The following is a 20777-nucleotide window of genomic DNA, read 5'->3' as shown; positions in this document are numbered from 1 at the left end:
CCAATATTTCTGCAGGGGACTTCCAACGACTTGTTGAGCCCATGTCACGTCGAGTTGTGGCACCTACTCCGGGCAAAGGTAGATCCGACACCATGTTAGGGGTGTCCCATGACTTTTGTCACCTCAGCGTACTAGACTGCACCCAGATTCCGCCTTCTACAACCATCTATGTCTCCACACGCCGACACCCTCACCTTTTCAAGTCACAAATGGAACGAGAGAGCGATGTTCTAGGAAATTTAAACACTCAGTAGACGGGGCTAAGCGAAGCCAGGACAAGGTCGATACAAAAACGCAAGGCTGCACACCCAACCACCCGCCCATCCTCCCATCCACCTAATCACTCACGCACTCGCTCACAAACACACACACACACACACACACACACACACACACACATACACAGGCATCGTAAACCTCTACTGCCACTACACAACAACAGAGGTCCAACGTCTTAAGTTGTCGCTACTGATGATTAATTACCAACGAGTGACCAACTAGCATTAACTGTGTCCCTCTGTTGTTTGACAACACCTGGATTGTAAGCAGAATTTAACCAAATAGCTCTACTTATCAGGTCACTAGATAATTAAACTCAACAGCTTCGTTAGTAATACTATCGCAATGGCTGGAAGTGCTCGACAGAATCTCTGTGTTGTTATATTTCATAGTACGACCGGTACCAAGGCAGTCTACCGTAATAGCATATTTCCTCAGTTGTTGTAATCGTGTATGACGCTTATGCTCAATACCCCGGACCTCCTCAGTCGCATTGGTAAATATAATGTATGACTTGCCACAACTACAGGTTTTACGATGGATACCCTCCTTACGCAAACCAAGATCACTGTTTACACACTATAAAGGTCCCTAATCTTAGATGATGGTCGAAAAACACACTTCACACCACGTTTCCGCGGAATACGACTACTCCTTTAGAAATGATTCCTACGCAAGGCCAAAACGCAGTAGATTTTGGTGCCACCCCGTTATTTTCACCACCCACTCGTTAGTTCAACGGGCGTCTGATCTGTCTTTCACTATAACCAGTTTGGCGAAAGATGACTTCAGTGTTGTCTAACTCAGCGGAATAACTTCTACTGTCTGAGAAGACGTGGGTTCTATGAACCAAGTTACAAAGTACCCCATCACACTGAGCTGGATGGTCACAATTACATCTGAAGAGAGATATCAGTGTTTTTGTGGGCCTCCTATTAATGGTACGTGCTAACGTACCACCAACTGTCCTTGTCACCAACACATCAAGGAAGTAAGTCAGCCATCCTTTTACACCTCATATTGAAGCGAATATTCCCATCCCTTGAATTCAGATGTTCAAAATAGTTGTTTAAATTCTCAATTCCATGAGATCAAACAACAAAAGTATAGTCTACATATTTAGAAAAATGTAAACAGGTTTCAATGCCGCTGACGTCATCGCACTTTCCTCGAAGTCGTCCATAAAGAGACTGGCAACAATAAGTGAGAAGAGCTCCCCATCGCAACTCCATGTGTTTATTGATAGAACCGGCCACCGGGTAACGTGTAAGTAGAAGTAAACACATGTAGAAATAGGTTGGTTGTTTCAAAACAAACCCAACCTCAGTTAACCTTAACGAATTAGGGTAAAGTGAGTGAAGAGCGAGAGGCCGCATCAAAACTTAGCAAATACCAGGGTCACTCACACGCAATCTCTCTTAACGACGTAGGAAATCCGGCGAGTTCTTAATGCGATGCACACACCAACCTAATAGCAGGTTCAACAGTGTAGCGCAGTGATTTGCTTTAGGGCTCGTCGGAACATAAGTGTTGCTGACAACAGGCTTAAGAGGAACCCCATCCTTGTGGATCTTCCGAAGACCATAAAATGTAGGGGACGAGCACAGGAATAGGCAACACTCTCCATAATTTCTTTCCACAAGGAACTCACCTTCAAGTGGTTGTTAGTTTTCCTCTCAAACATTTTCGTCAGGTCATCACTAAGTCTGCGGAAAACTGGGTCAGATAGTAAACACTGCATCTTTTGAACACAGTTCCGCTTGTACAGCACAACCTAACTTTTCCCTTGTCGCAAAGTGTGGTAACGACATTAGGATCCAGCATGAGTCAACATAAATCAGCCCAGTCATCCGCTGTAATTCTAGTCTTGGGCGAACGTGCCCCAGTCAACAAAGACGTGCTTCTCTCCTTATCTTCTCGGTAGCATCTGGAGCTAGTTTAAAAACAGCCTGTTCGAGAGAACTAAAACTCAACAACTGCTAAACACTGGGCGTCCGAGCAACATTTTAAACTTCTCCTAGCACGGATAAAGCTGCGTCGTCCGAAGATGTTTATTCACTACGTTGGAACCACATTACTATAATCATTTTAGCGCCTTAATTCATATTGCTATTATAAATATAAAATGAAATATCAAAATGAAGAAAAGTACAAAATTTTCTTTATTCACGATTGTTTTCTGAGAATATGTGGCATCACATTGCCAGAGTTTACAATAATGTTACGTTTACAGCTTAAAATTACTTTATCACTACTGTTTTTGATTACAATTTTTTGATTTGAATCCTTATGATGTGATTTCAGTGCTAGCGATACTACGATGCAGGATATTTTGACAAAATCTTTTGCGGAAATATTATCATTTTCTTAAATGCTAAGGAGTTTCCAGTGGTTTATACAGAAGATAATATGGTTTAAGTTTGCTCGAATCTTGTTCAGGAATATACGAACGCCGTCAGCTGAATATATCAGTTCTGTTCCACATACTGCGTGATGGTTTATTCTGGCAATTCGTTGGTGTACTGGAAAATATTGAGAATCAGATGGTAACTGATTCTTGTTGTTCTCTTCTTTGTTCTTCAATTATACGCTCCTTTCAGCGAATTACAAAAGCCAGACTGAATACGGGTTGTAAAGTAGAAATTGTTCTTAATATTCCGATAACAGCCTACTCACTACACGAATAACATTCAGCCATTTTTATGAAATCGTATATAAATTCCAATGTTATCTAGGACAACTTACAACAATGTGAAATCTATAATTTTACTCTTGAGTTAACTGTTGAAACAATCAACTAAATACAATACAATGTCTGAACATAATAAACAATTCGTGTAGAATTTTTTCTTAAGTTTTTGATGTATCATGTATTCACCTGTCAGATGATATAATATGAAACCAAACAAATCTTTCTTCACTTACTTAGAAGTGTTATACAAGAAATACGTTTCGTGTACGAAACACATGCTTGTTCACACTTCACACAGAATCACTCCGAACTAATTTGTTTGCATTGATTACAAACAAGTAAGAGTAAATCCTAGACAATGTGTGCTAAAAAGGAATGTTCGCGCTGAGCATATATGCTGGCTCTTATTTTGGCACAAATATAATTAGAGCACACACTTTGAGCACCACATTATTACTAATAAATGCGCATAATGCACAAAACGATTCTGTGCAACTTCGTTAGAGAAGAAATAGTGCAAGAGCACTTTAATAATCAATTACATTAATTAACAACTACGTATATTCAGTAACAAATCTACGCACACTACGAGTATTTAGACATACAAACGATAAATGCATTTGCATCAGCACCAGTCTTCACTTAACAGCCATGTTCCTCAGTCTTACAGAAGGAAGGAGCTGCGGAAAGCGCTGCTTTACGTTATGCACCTGTTGTCCCTACTTACAAGGAGGCTAGGGAAATTATAGGTACTACCATTTGGTACCTTTCGTGCAGATACTCGCAAGGAGCATAGGTACATTAAAAATAACAAAGTTAAGAACCAAGTTACCTGTAGAAAGTGCAAAGAAATAAATGATGGCACGGTGTATTAATGGTGAAAATACAGTAGCACCATTGAGAACGGGGAAGAAAACCAGAGATACGTTATGATATATCAACGGCGATGAGAAAGAGTGTTGTTCGTAGTGGACTGACGAATGTGAGAGAAATGATGAGTAATTGTAACACTGCGATACATCAGAAAATTCTTTGGAAGATAACGACGTAACGATCTTGGACTGTGTGAAATAAAATATTTTCCCTAGGGGGATGTATAGTTATCCTTTATTTTTGTGAAATTGGCCAGTTTCGACTCTAAGTCAAAAATTGTTCAAATGGCTCTGAGCACTATGGGACTTAATTCCTGAGGTCATCAATCCCCTAGAACTTAGAACTACTTAAACCTAACGAACCTAAGGACATCACACACATCCATATCCGAGGCAGGATTCGAACCTGCGACCGTATCGGTCGAGCGGTTCCAGGCTGTGGTGCCTATAACCGCTCGGCTACTCCGGCCGGCCGACTCTAAGTCATTTTCCAGCAATTATTAATGAGCAGTACGCTGTATGTCCTACGTGTTCCATTCTGAACGTGGAACTCTTGTCGGTTACACGGGAGATCAAACGGTTGTTTGCTTCTAGTACGATGTTTTCGATCTCAGATTGGAATGCAGAGATGTACTAGTCCACGTATGGATGAAAATATTGAATGGTTTTTCCGACTGCATGCCACAACATGTAGGGCACATAATATACTGCTTATGAGTTAGTGCTGGAAAGTGACGGAGTCGAAATTGACCAATCGCAGGACAAATAAAGGATAAATATACAGCTACTATGGACAATGTTTTGTTTCACAAAATTATGGAGACTGTGAACTAAGATATGTGCAAGACATTTACGATCTTGGACTGCATACAGTTCATTCGTTCCTGTACGAAAATGACACAGAAAATCCAATCTCCTTTGCTGGTTGGTATTACGCAATGGGAATGTCCGACTTTGGTTACGTCTCTGGAAAAATGAAAGTGGGAAGAAAGAGTAATGGAAAAGTATCATATTTGATTGATAACCATATAGAGCGACTTGAAAACGAGTCGCCGAAATTTGATGATGGCATTGGAAGAAGCGCACAGATTTGGAATATATCGCAACGAGACAAACTGATGATACCAGAAATTAATCGAGGTGCAGTCTATCGCGTGTACATAACAAACGAGTGTTGGACGGTTGTACTATTCACACCTAGAGAGTAACAACACGAGACGGCTGACGAGGCGTCGGTTAACCTTCGAATGCTGCTGACGCACGTGGTGGCTGGACCGCGGATGGTTAACGGTGCTCTTAGCCTCGTCAGAAGTTGGTGACGTAGGAGGTAGATTGCAAGGCTGGCAGCAGCGGATCTGTCCTGAGAAGCTGGTGGCTGTGGAGACAGATCACTCGCGCTGACAGTTGCCGGTGGCGGGCCGCGCACCGCCTCAGAAGGTAGTTACGGATCGTCCCGCGCGGAGCGCTGCTCGCAGGCCTCGCGCCGCCGCCGCCGCCGCCGCCGGCGCCCGCGCTGGCGGCCAGGGGTCCTCCTCGGCGCCGGCCGCGTCCACGAAGCCGCTCTCTGGGCGCGACAGCGGCTCCAGCATCTCGAACCACCGGCTCACCTTGTCGATCATCGTCAACTGGAACAGAAAGGTATTGTTACTCCACACTCTGCTGCGTCAGACTGTCAAAGCACGCAGAAAAATCTCGGAAATACACTTCTGGAGATAAAAACTACAACACAAGGATGGTGATATGGCGCGCGCCGCTATCCTCTGATCTTGTTCAGAGCGCGCACTGCAATCGATTATAGTTCGCTTTCCTGGTGCGGGTGGCGCTCCGGTGCCGATTTGCTACGACGTCGCTGGCGTGCGTTTGCGGTGGCCGGCGGAAAGCGAGAGGGTAGTTGGTTTTCTGGGTACTGCACGGAACGTGAAGTTCGTTCTGCCTGACCTGCTAGTGACTAGCGCTAAGGTTGTTGTGCCTCGCAATATGAGCAGAGTGGTCTGGGGCGGAGGCGACTAGCCGCTCTGCTGGCCATGCAGTGGTGATTAATTGGAGTCGGGGTACTTGTTCTTCCTGCCTGTCTGATGTAGAGGTCCGGTGGGGTCCTGTGATACTCTGGCCCCGAGACCACTAGCTGCTGAATTTTGGAGTCGTCTGCCAGATTAGGATGTAGGCTCGGTTGGCTCTTCAAATTTTCCCCTGGAAGCTCCAGCAGCGGTTTCTGAACTTTTCTGATGTGGGACGGTGTTGTTGGAACTTTTTGCCGTGTGTGTGGCTCGTTACGATATTTGTTGGTACTAATTTATTTGCTGAACTGGAGTCCTACCCGGAATTGCGTTCATGTGTAGTACATTTGGCAGCCGATGTGTTAGATAGAACATAACCAAGATGCGTAAGTGATGGGCAGTTGTGGGAGGCATGTCGGGGAGCTCTCAGCGGTTTATTTCGGGTACCGTTTCTAGTGGGAAGGCTCCGAAGTGTTGAGAGCTCGCTCGTCTGTGATTGCTTGGGAGTTGCCCTCGCCCTTTGGTTGTATCAAATTATTATTTTGTTATTATGTTTATTGGTTGTGTGTTGCGCTTCTTTCATTTTATGGTGCCAAGCGCCATTAGCTTTCTCAAAGTTTTTTTATATAAATAATTTTAAATTGTAGTGCCAAGTTATTATTGGATTTTGTCTTTTGGGTGAACTCTAAAAGCACTATTGTAAAAGGTTCTTGATTTTTACGGTGGCAAGCCGCCGTTATTGTTTTTAAAGCTCACTCTTTAACCATTTGTTGAGTTTTGTAAGTCATATGAATTTCAAAATTGTTAAGGCTTTCGTGGCCACTTGTTGACAAACTGCCTATTGGCTTCTGTCTCGGGTTCTTCGGCCGACGTTCATCTAATGATTTTTCTGACGTTTCGCCAGCACGAGTGGCTGGCATTGTCAAAGCTTCACCCTCCATTGCCGGCAATGGAGGGTGAAGCTTTGACAATGCCAGCCACTCGTGCTGGCGAAACGTCAGAAAAATCATTAGATGAACGTCGGCCGAAGAACCCGAGACAGAAGCCAATAGGCAGTTTGTCATATGAATTTGTTGTTATTTTTAAGAGTTTAGTATTGGCAATTTAACAAATTGTGTACAGAGTCTGCTGTTTGGGTATTATTGGGTGGAACTCCTTGGATAGTTGTCCTATAAGAATACACATTTCAGATGGGTAACAAGTAACGCAATTTCACTTTTGTGCGTGTGCTCTATGACAGGAAGACTAAGTTATTAATTTTGCAGGTGTTTTGGGGCTAAAAGGGAGCGAAATTTAGTCCTTAATGCTGCTCCCTCTGTCACCTCTAGCCCGACCGGACATCGAACTGAGCTGAGCTTGGATGTCAGATACATGTTCGTCATTCCATGATACTTCATTTCCGTGCCAAGATTCACAGTGGCTTGTTAGCAATAGCATTCCAGTCTCTTGGCAACCGATGATCTGGTGTTTTCAGTGATTGAGAAATCTGGAGAATGTGCTGGCCAGGATAACATTCAGTCTCTCTCTATATCGGAATGGATCAGCCTTGCGTTTTCTTATTAAGATAGCGCACAACCACCAATTTTAAGAGTTTTTAGCATATTGCAGCCTCGTCAGCTACTGTGATAGTCTAATATTTTGAAGAACCATCCTCAGTTGCGCAAATTTTGTGGTCTTTATCAGGTTTCGGCTAAGTTAATTTAGCCTTCTTCACAAGCATAAAATTACTATAACATGACAGAGTAAGGCACAGTGAACACTAAAATTAAAACCTATAGTAAGAAGGCTAGATCAATTTAGCCGAAACCTGGTAAAGACCAGAAAATTTGCGCTACTGAGGCTGATTTTTCAAAATATTATTCACCAATTTTAACACACCGGAAATTTAATAGAATGGATGTTGTCTAAATTACTAGCTGTGCCTACCAGAGTTGAACGTGTCGTGTAGACAATGGCACCGTATGCCATCATCATCGGGTGGTGGACCTGTATTGACGATATGTGCAGTCTAACAAATATCCGTTTCCCTCGGATCCTCTGCTCACGGATGCGTTCATCATGATGCCGAGTGCAGAATCGGGACTCGTTTGAAAAGTTGACAGGTACCCATCCCTGTGAGCAGTGTTGCCTTTGGGGGAAGCAATGTCAGAGCGCCACTGTTGGCTGCAGCGAGAGGGGCAGCCGCAGCAATTGTCACCATGCTGACACTCCGTGGTGATGCAGACGCCCTCTCATCGCCCGTGTCGATACTTTTTCTACTTGTCCGAACGAACAATATACAGAATATGACAGACGCTAGTCGCATGGGACCGTTACGATTCTGCTTGACACCGAGTATGGCCTACCTGAGCTGTTGATTCCTTATTTTCATGACAATCGTGCGATCCCGACGAATCTGAGCAGTACTGCACCTGGTGGTCTAGTGGTAAACAAAAATAGTAATTTTGGTAAAGTCTGTGCCTGCTAAACGAGAGGTCGTGGGATCCAATCCGGATCGAACCACCAAAACTTTGCAGTTTGCCTTTGACCTAGCCTTTCCTTCTCAATTATGTGAAGATCCGCCAACAGTGACAAGTGGTTCCCTTTCCCAGTAGGACTAATGGCATATGTTAGATATATGTACTTGCTGCAGTAGCGACCAGTTGAAAGACTTTCACCAGGCCGTCCGACTATACGAAATTATTGCTGTCATTATTGCAGAACGATAAATATCAGTCTAAATAGGCAACGATCGTATAGGAGTCAGGGAGATAGGAGCTGTGTTGGTCGATGGCTTTATTGTGTTGCAGTTTGGCAGGGTCATAGACCAATGCACCGCTTAAACACAGACTTTATTTATACTGGCACTGAACAATTTTTTACAAGTTGTAATTCTTGATATGGCAATAACAGTTTCCGAAACAAAAATAAAAAGTAAAGAAATATATTACGCCATATGGATGGTTTTATCCACAAAAAGAATGATATTTGGTTTCGCCAAATGAGTTGCTGTTTCCGATGATTGATTACCAGTCATATGATAGAACAATAACTGGTCTTCCATCTATTACGAGCTTCCCTCATTGTGAATACTGTGACATCAGTTGTATTAGGTATAGGTATACAAGCTGTTAGCTGTGCCCGACTGGGACTCAAAGCTGACGCCTTCACGACTTAGACTATCCGTGTACGCTCCACAGGCCAATCCAAACCTCGATATGCCTCACTGTCTACATCCTCTAATGCTCCCAACGTTACTTAGATTTCCCGCAATAGGGAGAATGATACTAAGTGACGAAGTTATTATCGTTGTTTTGCCCTTCTAACCGAGCGAGGTGGCGCAGTGGTAGCACACTGGACTCGCATTCGGGAGGACGACGGTTCAATCCCGTCTCCAGCCATCCTGATTTAGGTTTTCCGTGATTTCCCTAAATCGTTTCAGGCAAATGCCGGGATGGTTCCTTTGAAAGGGCACGGCCGATTTCCTTCCCAATCCTTCCCTAACCCGAGCTTGCGCTCCGTCTCTAATGACCTCGTAGTCGACGGGACGTTAAACACTAACCACCACCACCACTTGCCCTTCTAGGCTTGCAAGATTTTACAGTGTCTGTTACGTCAGAAATGCATGAATGTCTGAAACAAAAGACAATTCTGACGACTCCCAGCTCTAAGATTTTCCATTTATTTATGTGCGATATTTAACATTTATTTCTGTGGTTGGTGAACTACTACCAGCTTTAGCATCAACGCCTGTTACCTGCGGGTCTTTCTCCGTTCCGACAAATTTTACCTGTGTAGTGATCACACCATTATGAACGACGTGTTGATTCTGATGGGAACTTTTCAAGCCAATCACAAGGCGGATCCAATATCACACCGTGATCTTGCATTGTGGACGTGACGTGTTACCGATATACATTTTCTAAGTTCTTGCAGCGAACTGACTGTTCCATCGATACAATCATATACAGCTGGGTGACTGATTAGTCTCGCTGCTGCGACTTTAAACAGTACTGACATAGTATAAGAGAGTCAGTGACTCACTGAGGATAAATTCGTGCTGCCTCTTAATTATTTTTGACGCCAAACTGAACGTGCATGAACGACTGCGGTTACAAAGAGATATATACACAAATAACGTATGCCTCTCAACAAAATATACATCAAAGATGAAACGGTGCGAGTGCTGCATGTAAACAAGCACAGAACCTCTCGACAGAAGTATAAAATTTACATTGTCTATGTGACGTGGACCGTAGTTCGAACATGTCCTTTCGGAAAACCAAGCAATAAAGTAGAAGAACAAAAATTGCTGTGAGGCGGAAGTGGATATTCTGTCAGTGCAAGTTCGCGTCCCGTGCGATTATACTATTCTGTTGGTGCAAATCCGTCTCCCGTATGATTATACTGTGTTCCACTTCTGTGGTAAGCACTTTCTTGGCTGCACAATTTTCAGCCAACATATCGGAAGAATATTTAACAATAACACAGCTGCTTGTCCAGGAAACTGGTGAAAGTAAGAATTCCCGTTCTCTAGTCACAGTACCTCATCTGGCGTTAACAGAAGTCGTATTTATCAGTTGTTTACCGACTTTATTAGTTGCACGTTCGACTGATCATTGGCAGTGTTTTATAATGATATGGGAACGAGTACGTCTGCAAATTGTCTTTTACAGACACTTACGTTCTGCACATATTCAACTGAGTATAAATGACAGTAAAAAAAATTCAAATTTTACAAAAACAAAAGTGTGGTACTGTTCTTCACTATCCAAGCAATAACATTTTGAAATAAAGATTTTTATATGAAAGGAGTGAGACAGGGCTGTAGCATCTCCCCGATGTTAGATTAGGAAATGAGACACTTAAAGTAGTAAAGGAGTTTTGCTATTTAGGGAGTAAAATAACTGATGATGGTCGAAGTAGAGAGGATATAAAATGTAGACTGGCAATGGCAAGGAAATCGTTTCTGAAGAAGAGAAATTTGTTAACATCGAGTATAGATTTAAGTGTCAGGAAGTCGTTTCTGAAAGTATTTGTATGGAGTGTAGCCATGTATGGAAGTGAAACATGGACGATAACTAGTATGGACAAGAAGAGAATAGAAGCTTTCGAAATGTGGTGCTACAGAAGAATGCTGAAGATAAGGTGGGTAGATCACGTAACTAATGAGGAGGTATTGAATAGGATTGGGGAGAAGAGAAGTTTGTGGCACAACTTGACTAGAAGAAGAGATCGGTTGGTAGGACATGTTTTGAGGCATCAAGGAATCACAAATTTAGCATTGGAGGGCAGCGTGGAGGGTAAAAATCGTAGAGGGAGACCAAGAGATGAATACACTAAGCAGATTCAGAAGGATGTAGGTTGCAGTAAGTACTGGGAGATGAAGAAGCTTGCACAGGATAGAGTAGCATGGAGAGCTGCATCAAACCAGTCTCAGGACTGAAGACCACAACAACAACATATGAAACGGAAGTATTAGTGAAGAAGACATACTTCAGCTTGTTTTTTAGCTACGTTTTCCACTCATCATGTACTAAACATAAGTTTTTTGGTGATAGACTATTTTTGACGCAGTTGCTTCGTCATTTAACGCAGCTAGTTTTCATTTACTTACTCCTTACTGGAGGCTATAAAAGTAGTTTCTCCATTGCTTATACGTAACTTGCTTAGTTATTTCGAATTTTTTCATCCTCTTTTGTAAATTTGTAGAGGGATCAACAGTGCCGAAGAAGTTTAGAAAGTGACAATCTGAGACTTACTCCTGAGAATTTCTGCCTAGCATGTTTGATTTACAGCTACTTCCTGAACTTAATTAGTTTGTATTCGTCACAGCGCGGTAGACTTCCCACCAACAGTAACGTTCTCATAAAGAAGGGCTGACGCTTTATATGTATCATCAATTATTTTAACAGTCTTCTGGAAGAGTACTGAAAGCAGACTAAATTGTTCCTTTCGCGCTCGTCGATGAAAGATCGCCCAATATTAGGTGACCCGAACGCATACGGATGCCAAGTGTTTGCTTTGAAGAGCAAAAATACACGAGTGTCGGGAAGACAAGTGACGCGTAAAGTGCTAATGTAATGGCACAAGTGGTTAGCAAAGCGGACAGCCATGAGAAACGGGGGAGACGGCATAAAGGCGGCCAGAACAGCTGAACAGCTGGCGGCGGCGCGTCTAAATATACGCCGTCGAGGCCCACGCATTGACGGCTGACCTACAAGTGCGCCCCTCCCGTCCGCGACTGGCTGCAGGCGCCGCCTCAGTCGAGCCGCGCCGTGACGTCACAGCCCTAACCCCGCGCCGCCGCGGCCTTCCCAACCCTGCAGCAAACAGGTGGCAGCGCAGCGCAGTAACGTACTCCTCGCTGGTGAAATTAGTCCTGATTGCGACCAATGGGACCTCACCAAAACAGTGCGGCAATCTGTACAGGGTCTTTCTGTATTTCCACGTACACTATCAGATCAAAAGTATACGTACACCCATTAGTGGACGTTAATGTGATACCGTGCACTCTACGTCTACATCTACAAACATACTCCGCAATCCAACATACGGTGCGTGGTGGAGGGTACCTCGTACCACAACTAGCATCTTCTCTCCCTGTTCCACTCCCAAACAGAACGAGGGAAAAATGACTGCCTATATGCCTCTGTACGAGCCCTAATCTCTCTTATCTTTGTGGTCTTTCCGCTGAATATAAGTTGGCGGCAGTAAAATCGTACTACAGTCAGCCTCAAATGCTGGTTCTCTAAATTTCCTCGGTAGCGATTCACGAAAAGAACGCCTCCTTTCCTCCAGAGACTCCCACCCGAGTTCCTGAAGCATTTCCGAACACTCGCATGTTGATCAAACGTTGTTGTTGTTGTGATCTTCAGTCCTGAGACTGGTTTGATGCAGCTCTCCATGCTACTCTATCCTGTGCAAGTTTCTTCATCTCCCAGTACCTATTGCAGCCTACATCCTTCTGAATCTGCTTAGTGTATTCATCTCTTGGTCTCTACGATTTTTACCCTCCACGCTGCCCTCCAATACTAAATTGGTGATCCCTCGATGTCTCAGAACATGTCCTACCAACCGATCCCTTCTTCTAGTCAAGTTGTGCCACAAACTCCTCTTCTCCTCAATTCTATTCAGTACCTCCTCATTAGTTATGTGATCTACCCATCTAATCTTCAGCACTCTTCTGTAGCACCACATTTCGAAAGCTTCTATTCTCTTCTTGTCTAAAATATTTATCGTCCACGTTTCACTTCCATACATGGCTACACTCTATACAAATACTTTCAGAAACGACTTCCGGACATTTAAATCTATACTCGGTGTTAACAAATTTTTCTTCTTCAGAAACCCTTTCCTTGCCATTGCCAGTCTACATTTTATATCCTCTCTACTTCGACCATCATCAGTTATTTTGCTCCCCAAATAGCAAAACTCCTTTACTACTTTAAGTGTCTCATTTCCTAATCTAATTGCCTCAGCATCACCCGATTTAATTCGACTACATTCCATTATCCTCGTTTTGCTTTTGTTGATGTTCATCTTATATCCTCCTTTCAAGACACTGTCCATTCCGTTCAACTGCTCTTCCAAATCCTTTGCTGTCTCTGACAGAATTACAATGCCATCGGCGAACCTCAAAGTTTTTATTTCTTCTCCATGGATTTTAATACCTACTCCGAACTTTTCTTTTGTTTTCTTTATTGCTTGCTCAGTATACAGATTGAATAACATCGGGGATAGGCTACAACCCTGTCTCACTCTCTTCCCAACCACTGCTTCCCTTTCATACTCCTCGAATCTTACAACTGCCATCTGGTTTCTGTACAAATTGTAAATAGCCTTTCGTTCCCTGTATTTTACCCCTGCCACCTTCAGAATTTGAAAGATCGAACGTACCAGTAACAAATCTAGAAGCTCGTCTCTGAATTGCTTCTGTGTCCTCCCGACCTGATGAGGATCCCAAACGCTCGAGCAGTACTCAAGAACAGGTCGTATTAGTGTTTTATAAGCGGTCTCCTTCACAGATGAACGACATCTTCCCAAAATTCTACCAATGAACCGAAGACGACCATCCGCCTTCCCCACAACTGCCATTACATGCTTGTCCCACTTCATATCGCTCTGCAACGTTACGCCCAAATATTTAATCGACGTAACTGTGTCAAGAGATACACTACTAATGGAGTATTCAAACATTACGGGATTCTTTTTCCTATTCATCTGCATTAGTTTACATTTATCTATATTTAGAGTTAGCTGCCATTCTTTACACCAATCACCAATCCTGTCCAAGTCATCTTGTATCCTCCTACAGTCACTCAATGACGACACCTTCCCGTACACCGCAGCATCATCAGCAAACAGCCGCACATTGCTATCCACCCTATCCAAAAGATCATTTATGTAGATATAAAACAACAGCGGACCTACCACCCTTCCGTGGGGCACTCCAGATGACACCCTCACCTCCGATGAACACTCACCATCGAGGACAACGTACTAGGTTCTATTACTTAAGAAGTCTTCGAACCACTCACATATTTGGGAACCAATCGCATATGCTCGTACCTCAGTTACGAGTCTGCAGTGGGGCACCGAGTCAAACGCTTTCCGGAAGTCAAGGAATATGGCATCCGTCTGCTACCCTTCATCCATGGTTCGCAAGATATCATGTTAAAAAAGTGCGAGTTGCGTTTCGCAGGAGCGATGCTTTCTAAAGCCGTGCTGATGCATGGACAGCAACTTCTCTGTCTCAAGGAAATTCATTATATTCGAACTGAGAATATGTTCGAGAATCCTGCAACAAACCGATGTTAAGGATATTGGTCTGTAATTTTGAGAATCCGTCCTTCTGCCCTTCTTATATACAGGCGTCACCTGCGCTTTTTTCCAGTCGCCCGGGACTTCACGTTGGGCAAGAGATTCGCATTGTTTCACTAGCGACCCGCCAACTTGAGTGCATTTCACACGAGTAAACTGTCTTAGTTCATCCACGAATAAAAGCGCAGAATGCAGTTCATAATTAGTACACGGCAAGGCGAAGTGGTATACGGCAATAGCAGGAGCTAATGTGGCCACGTGAATAGGTACAGTCACACTCAATTAAAGTAGTGCGGGTTGCTATGCTGCAGTGCAAACATGAAAGGTGAGCGCAGAAAATGCCTCGCCTTTATGGCGGCTCTGCTGCGGACACTTTCATCGAATCAGCTAAATGTTTGTAGAGGAATGGTAGTCCATTGTTCCTCAAGTGCCGAAACCGGAGAGGGTAGGTCGTTGGAGTCTGGAACGAAGCCCCTTTCTAACTCATTCCAAGGATGTTCCGCTGGTACCATCTAGGGACTCTTGACTGGCCAGTCCATTTCAGGAACTTTACTGACCACAGCCCATTGCCACACAGATGCTATTTTATGATACAGTGCACTGCCAAGCTGATGCAAACAATCAGCGTCTCTGAATTGTCCCTCTACTGCACGCAGCACACAGTGCTGTAAAATGCTTTCGTATCTTTCCGCACTTAGCGTTTTCTCAAGCATAGTAAAGGTACGTCGCCCCCTTCGTCCTTCACTGCTGGCACTACACATGATGGCAGGCAACGCTCACTAGGCATTTTGGAACTCATGAATGATTCCTTCCGCTGATTTCATGCGATTTTTCATTACCACCCTCCACAGTGCTCGGCGAGGTCTACCTGGTCTTAGTTGAGCTATGGTTTTCCTTCACGTTTCCATTTCACAATCACATCACCTACAGTCGACCTGCTCAGCTTTATACGGGTGGAAATGTCCCTGATGGATTTGTTACTGCCGGCCGCAGTGGCCGAGCGGTTCTACGTGCTTCAGTCCGGAATCGTGCTGCTGCTACGGTCGCAGGTTCGAATCCTGCCTCGGGCATGGATGTGTGTGATGCCCTTAGGTTAGTTAGGTTTAAGTAGTTCTAAGTCTAGGGGACTGATGACCTCAGATGTTAAGTCCCATAGTGCTTAGAGCCATTTGAACCTTTTTTTTTTTTTTTTTTTTGATTTGTTACTCAGGTGACATTCAATGGCTAGTCCACTTTCGAAGTCAGAGAGCAGTCCTGACTGACGCACTCTGCTGTTACTGCTTCTCTATTGACAACATTGCACTGCCTGCCTCCTTTTATACTGGTGGATCGGTCACTCGTGACATACAGTGTTCAACTCTGCATTGCGTAGATATATAGGGATATCTACAGATTTTAACCAGATAGTGTATACTCAGCAAGCGACCGTATGGTGTTTGGCGGTGAGGAACTGCATGTGCAGCTATTAATCTCCCCCCCCCCTCCTCCCCCCTCCCCATTCACCTTTCCTGTTGCATTCATGAATAGCTCGCGGAAAGGACGACTATCGGTAAGTGAAACATTACCTTAGCCGTCCTCGGGGACGTCGCGGGAAGTCTCAGTCGCGGCCGCAATCAGACTCCACACACTCGGTACCAGCGGCAAGCATGTCAAACTACGGGGTGTGCTGAATTTATTGCTCCACCGATTTATTCTGGGACTTTATCGGATAACCTATATTGATCTTCTGCACTATTACGCTATTAAATATCCAAATAAGAGACGCCAGCTTCGCTTTGACGCGCGAATTTGAACGAATTTCACTACGCCGTACTGTTACAAGCACTCCGTCTTCAGGCCACAAGTGGCCCATAGGGACTATCCGACCGCCGTGTCGTCCTCAGGTGACAATGCGGATAGAACGGGCGTGTGGTCAGCACACCGCTCTCCCGGTCATCATGATGGTTTTCTTTTTGACCGGAGCCGCTACTATTCGGTCGAGTAGCTCCTCAATTGGCATCACGAGGCTGAGTGCACCCCGAAAAATGTCAACAGCGCATGGCGGCCTGGATGGTCACCCATGCAAGTGCCGGCCACGCCAGACAGCGCTTAACTTCGGTGATCTCACGGGAACCGGTGTATCCACTGCGGCAAGGCCGTTGCAGTTGTACTGTTACAAGGATGTGTCAAAAATAAGTCGCAGGCAATAGAATACCACATGTCGTTTTAAATTTCGCGCCTATACATATGTATCTTGAAGGGGCAGCACATGTCGTGCGCAAGGTAGCCGATACACAGTATTCCGCGGCCAATGGTTAATGATCTGCAGTCAGACTAAGATGGCAGGCGTTCTATGAGCGTGTACTCGACCAGGAAAACGTAATTTTTTGTGAGCCGAGGAACTGTTCGCAGAATACGTCCATAGCGAAATTCGCCCCGTATGTTGTTAGAACTGTCTTTGATGGAAATTACTGTTCAGTCCGATACAGGAATTCAGCAGCCGGCCGGAGTGGCCGTGCGGTTCTAGGCGCTACAGTCTGGAAGCAGGCTACCACTACGGTCGCAGGTTCGAATCCTGCCTCGGGCATGGATGTGTTTGATGTCCTTAGGTTAGTTAGGTTTAATTAGTTCTAAGTTCTAGGCGACTGATGACCTCAGAAGTTAAGTCGCATAGTGCTCAGAGCCATTTGAACCAGCCAGGAATTCAGCAAAGGACAAAAAAGTCACGAACAAGGAACGTCCTGCCCGCCCTGGTTATCAAGAGAAGGCACAGTGTTTCCTGGTCTAGAGGTATTTCGCTACCCCCAGGATACGCCGATCTCGTGGAGTTCACCAGTTTAAGGAACCAAGTATAGTTGTTATATCCCGAGAGATCACTCGTTAGATATGAATTATTTGCTGCAGGTTTTTAACGCCTTCTCGAATGACGGGATAAATATTTAAGTGTACAAGGGGAATATGTTGAAAACGAAAATACAATTCAGGCTGGCATCTGCCGCTCTGATTCCCAGTTTGCGACTTATTTATTGGCTCAACCTCGCATAAATAATGATACTCCTAGACTTCAGCCCGATACTTGACATACCACTAACTGGAAGTAACACTTAAAATCTATAGTTAGTTCGCTGATGTAATTTGGAAACTACTTCAGGTACAGCAGCATGTTGTATGTGGGAAATGGGTTTTTCAGGAGTGCAACAGCGGTCAGTCCTGGACTGATCATTTTTATTGTATATCTATTATATCTCTTCAGTAATGCACTCCTCAAAGTACAATTTCTGTGTTGATAGCGTCCAGATTTATTTAAATCCAGAAACATGAAGAAATAAATTCAGCCTTTGCTAATATGGATGACAGTCTGTTTTATTAGTTCATATCGGCACCGAACATTAACTTCAAATTAAATTGTGGAAGTATCCCAAGTCCTCGAACGTTCAAATCTGATATCGTGCACTCGCACTGTTTCTCCAGCGACCCATCGAATTGCGTCCATTGCAAACACGTACACTGTCTTAGTTCATCCACAAGAAAAGCGCAGAGAGCAATTCGTAGTTATTACCCAGAAAGGCGAAGTAGTAATGTGGCAGTAGCAGGAACTAATGTGGCCACGTGACTAGGTACAATCTCATTGTGATTAAAGTAGTGCGGGTTGCTACGCTGCAGTGCAAGCATGAAAGATGAGGGCAGAAAATCTTGCCGACAAGGCTTGCGGTGTACGTGATTAAATTTATTGACGATGAGAAAGTAAAGGGATTTATCGTGCGGGCCGAGCAGAGTGGAATTCAAGTTTCTACGCCAAAGAAGGAGAGGCGAGGTGCCCACAATAAGTATTCAATTATCGATGTGTATGCATAGTGACAGTGTGCGAGGAGCATTGTCGAATAAAAGTGCCCTTCAACTCTGAATTACTGTGTATGCAGCCGGTGACATGGGTTTCATTAAGGGTTCACTTCTCATGTGTGAATAAAAACCCAAAACGTCGGACTATCGCTCAGAAATGGACCATGAAGTCTTTTCATCATTTATTTGAGGAGAAACACAGTCTATTTTTCTTTGAGGAAACAAGATAAACAAGTGCTGATATCTTCTTAATTAACAAAACAAAACAAAATTAGTTGGCGACTACTGTAACATCGTTTGTAGCAGACTGATTTTTAAATTGTTATACCCACTTTCTCTTAACAGCAAGCGCTCTCTACCGCAATCATATGCTGTGATAAAATATTCGGTAAATCAAAAGGTCAGGCGAGGGATCGACTTCTTGAAACCATTTATAAGTGGTGGGCAAATAAAAATGTTAATACAACGACTAAAATGATGTGGCACAGGAATAGGAATAAAATAAGTACAATTCATTGAATAAAAATAATGAATAAAGCCATTTGAAATATTGTCATTCTGCAGTTACCATCGATTCGGTGCACATATCAATTAAAATATTTTATCCGTGTCTTTGTGCAGGAGAACCAAAACACCAACCACGCCGTCAAGTCAACAATCAGTGACTGTTATTCGTTACAGCCTCACCACTCGATTGCTGAATTTCGATGGTCTATGGGACTTAACACTGGACTCGCATTCGGGAGGACGACGGTTCAATCCCGCGTCCGGCCATCCTGATTTAGGTTTTCCGTGATTTCCCTAAATCGCTCCAGGCAAATGCCGGGATGGTTCCTTTCAAAGGGCACGGCCGAATTCCTTCCCCGTCCTTCCCTAACCCGATGAGACCGATGACCTCGCTGTCTGGTCTCTTTCCCCAAAACAACCCAACCCCAACCCAACACTATGGGACTTAACATCTGCGGTCATGTTTCTGTCACGAAGGTTGAATGTGTCTCATACGACAGTCAGCTGAATATAGACAATACTCGTATATTCTAGGGCATCAAAATTAGCAGGTAAAACGCTGATTACAAGGAGATTATGAATATTACTCTGAGTGGTAGGTTTTGCCATTAAATTTCCTCTGAATGCGACCTAAATGTATCCACTTAGGTTTGCGATTCACGATAGTGGAGCCAGATGAAAGTTATTTGCATTATTTTCTTTTGGAGTCCATACTTAAACGAAGACAGACGCTATTATGTATGACCATATTGATTTCATGTATATCGTGTGAGTCAATTAGAAAGTTTAACAAATGTTGACTTAATCGAAAATTTGAACTCCCTTACATTATTTCGTATCTCACTTACCCTGTCTCTACGAGTTACAGCAAACGCTGAATACACTACAATAAATTCAGTATTAAATTATAAGGCAAATAGAGAAAAACGAAAAAGGGCTGGAGGGCATAGTACGTTAATGTTGGACTATATGTCGTTTCCAGTGAGTGGAGTAGAGTCCTGTTAACGCGGTCACTTACCCTCTCGATAGTCACTCTTCAGGAGCACAGGCATGTATTTAAATCTGATATCTAAAAATACAGCTGCTATCCACGTACACATAACGTGTACGAATTAGTAATTCCACGAGAAATAATGATATGTATTATAAAGAACCCAGGGAACAAATAATTCTGAAAAGGAAAACTTTATAATATGAGTGAAACTCATGCGAGTAACTTGAGAATGTAAGAGAACAAAACTAATATCATTGAGTTTCTTGACCAAACCTGGTTAGTGCAGTTTTGTACCTATCAGAATATTAACGACAGCTCATCTGATAGCACTTTAGAAAATAAAATCAAAGTTCAACAGTATCGCGGAGGAAAGTATTTGACGTCTGAGAGTGAACAATCGTAACATTTATGTTCTGTTCAAACAGATGATGCCCTTGGAAAGGTAGTGATTCTGTCACAAGTTGATGGACACCAATGTTATCAGACCTCCTTCACACACCGTCAGGTGGCTTGCGGAGTATGGATGTAGATGTAGAGTTATAGTTGTTTCTGTTTTAGTTCTTTTTCTCATTAACGCTGGCCAGACATAACAAATGGTTCAAATGGCTCTGAGCACTATGGGACTTAACATCTGAGGTCATCAGTCCTCCTAGAACTTAGAACTACTTAAACCTAACTAACCTAAGGACATCGCACACATCCATGCCCGAGGCAGGATTCGAACTTGCGACGGTAGTAGTCGCGTGGTTCCGGACTGAAGCGCCTAGAACCGCTCAGCTACCGCGGCCGGCCAAGACGTAACAACTGAGTGTAAT

General features: G+C 43.7%; 1 protein-coding gene across 1 annotated transcript in view; it reads right to left on the bottom strand.

The window, feature by feature from the left end:
- Positions 1-5130: 5130 nt before the first annotated feature.
- Positions 5131-20777, bottom strand: part of LOC126259295 (carboxyl-terminal PDZ ligand of neuronal nitric oxide synthase protein-like) — a 470145-nt gene continuing 454498 nt past the window's right edge. The window contains exon 9 of the mRNA XM_049955956.1: positions 5131-5468. Within this exon, the coding sequence (XP_049811913.1) occupies positions 5274-5468 (195 nt within the window). The 3' untranslated portion in view covers positions 5131-5273. The remainder of the gene's footprint in view (positions 5469-20777) is intronic.

This window comes from Schistocerca nitens, chromosome 5 (genome assembly GCF_023898315.1).
Source record: "Schistocerca nitens isolate TAMUIC-IGC-003100 chromosome 5, iqSchNite1.1, whole genome shotgun sequence".
NCBI classification, from domain to species: Eukaryota; Metazoa; Arthropoda; class Insecta; order Orthoptera; family Acrididae; genus Schistocerca; species Schistocerca nitens.
The sequence above is the reverse complement of the archived record's forward strand: the minus strand, read 5'-3'. Positions and strand labels throughout refer to the sequence as shown.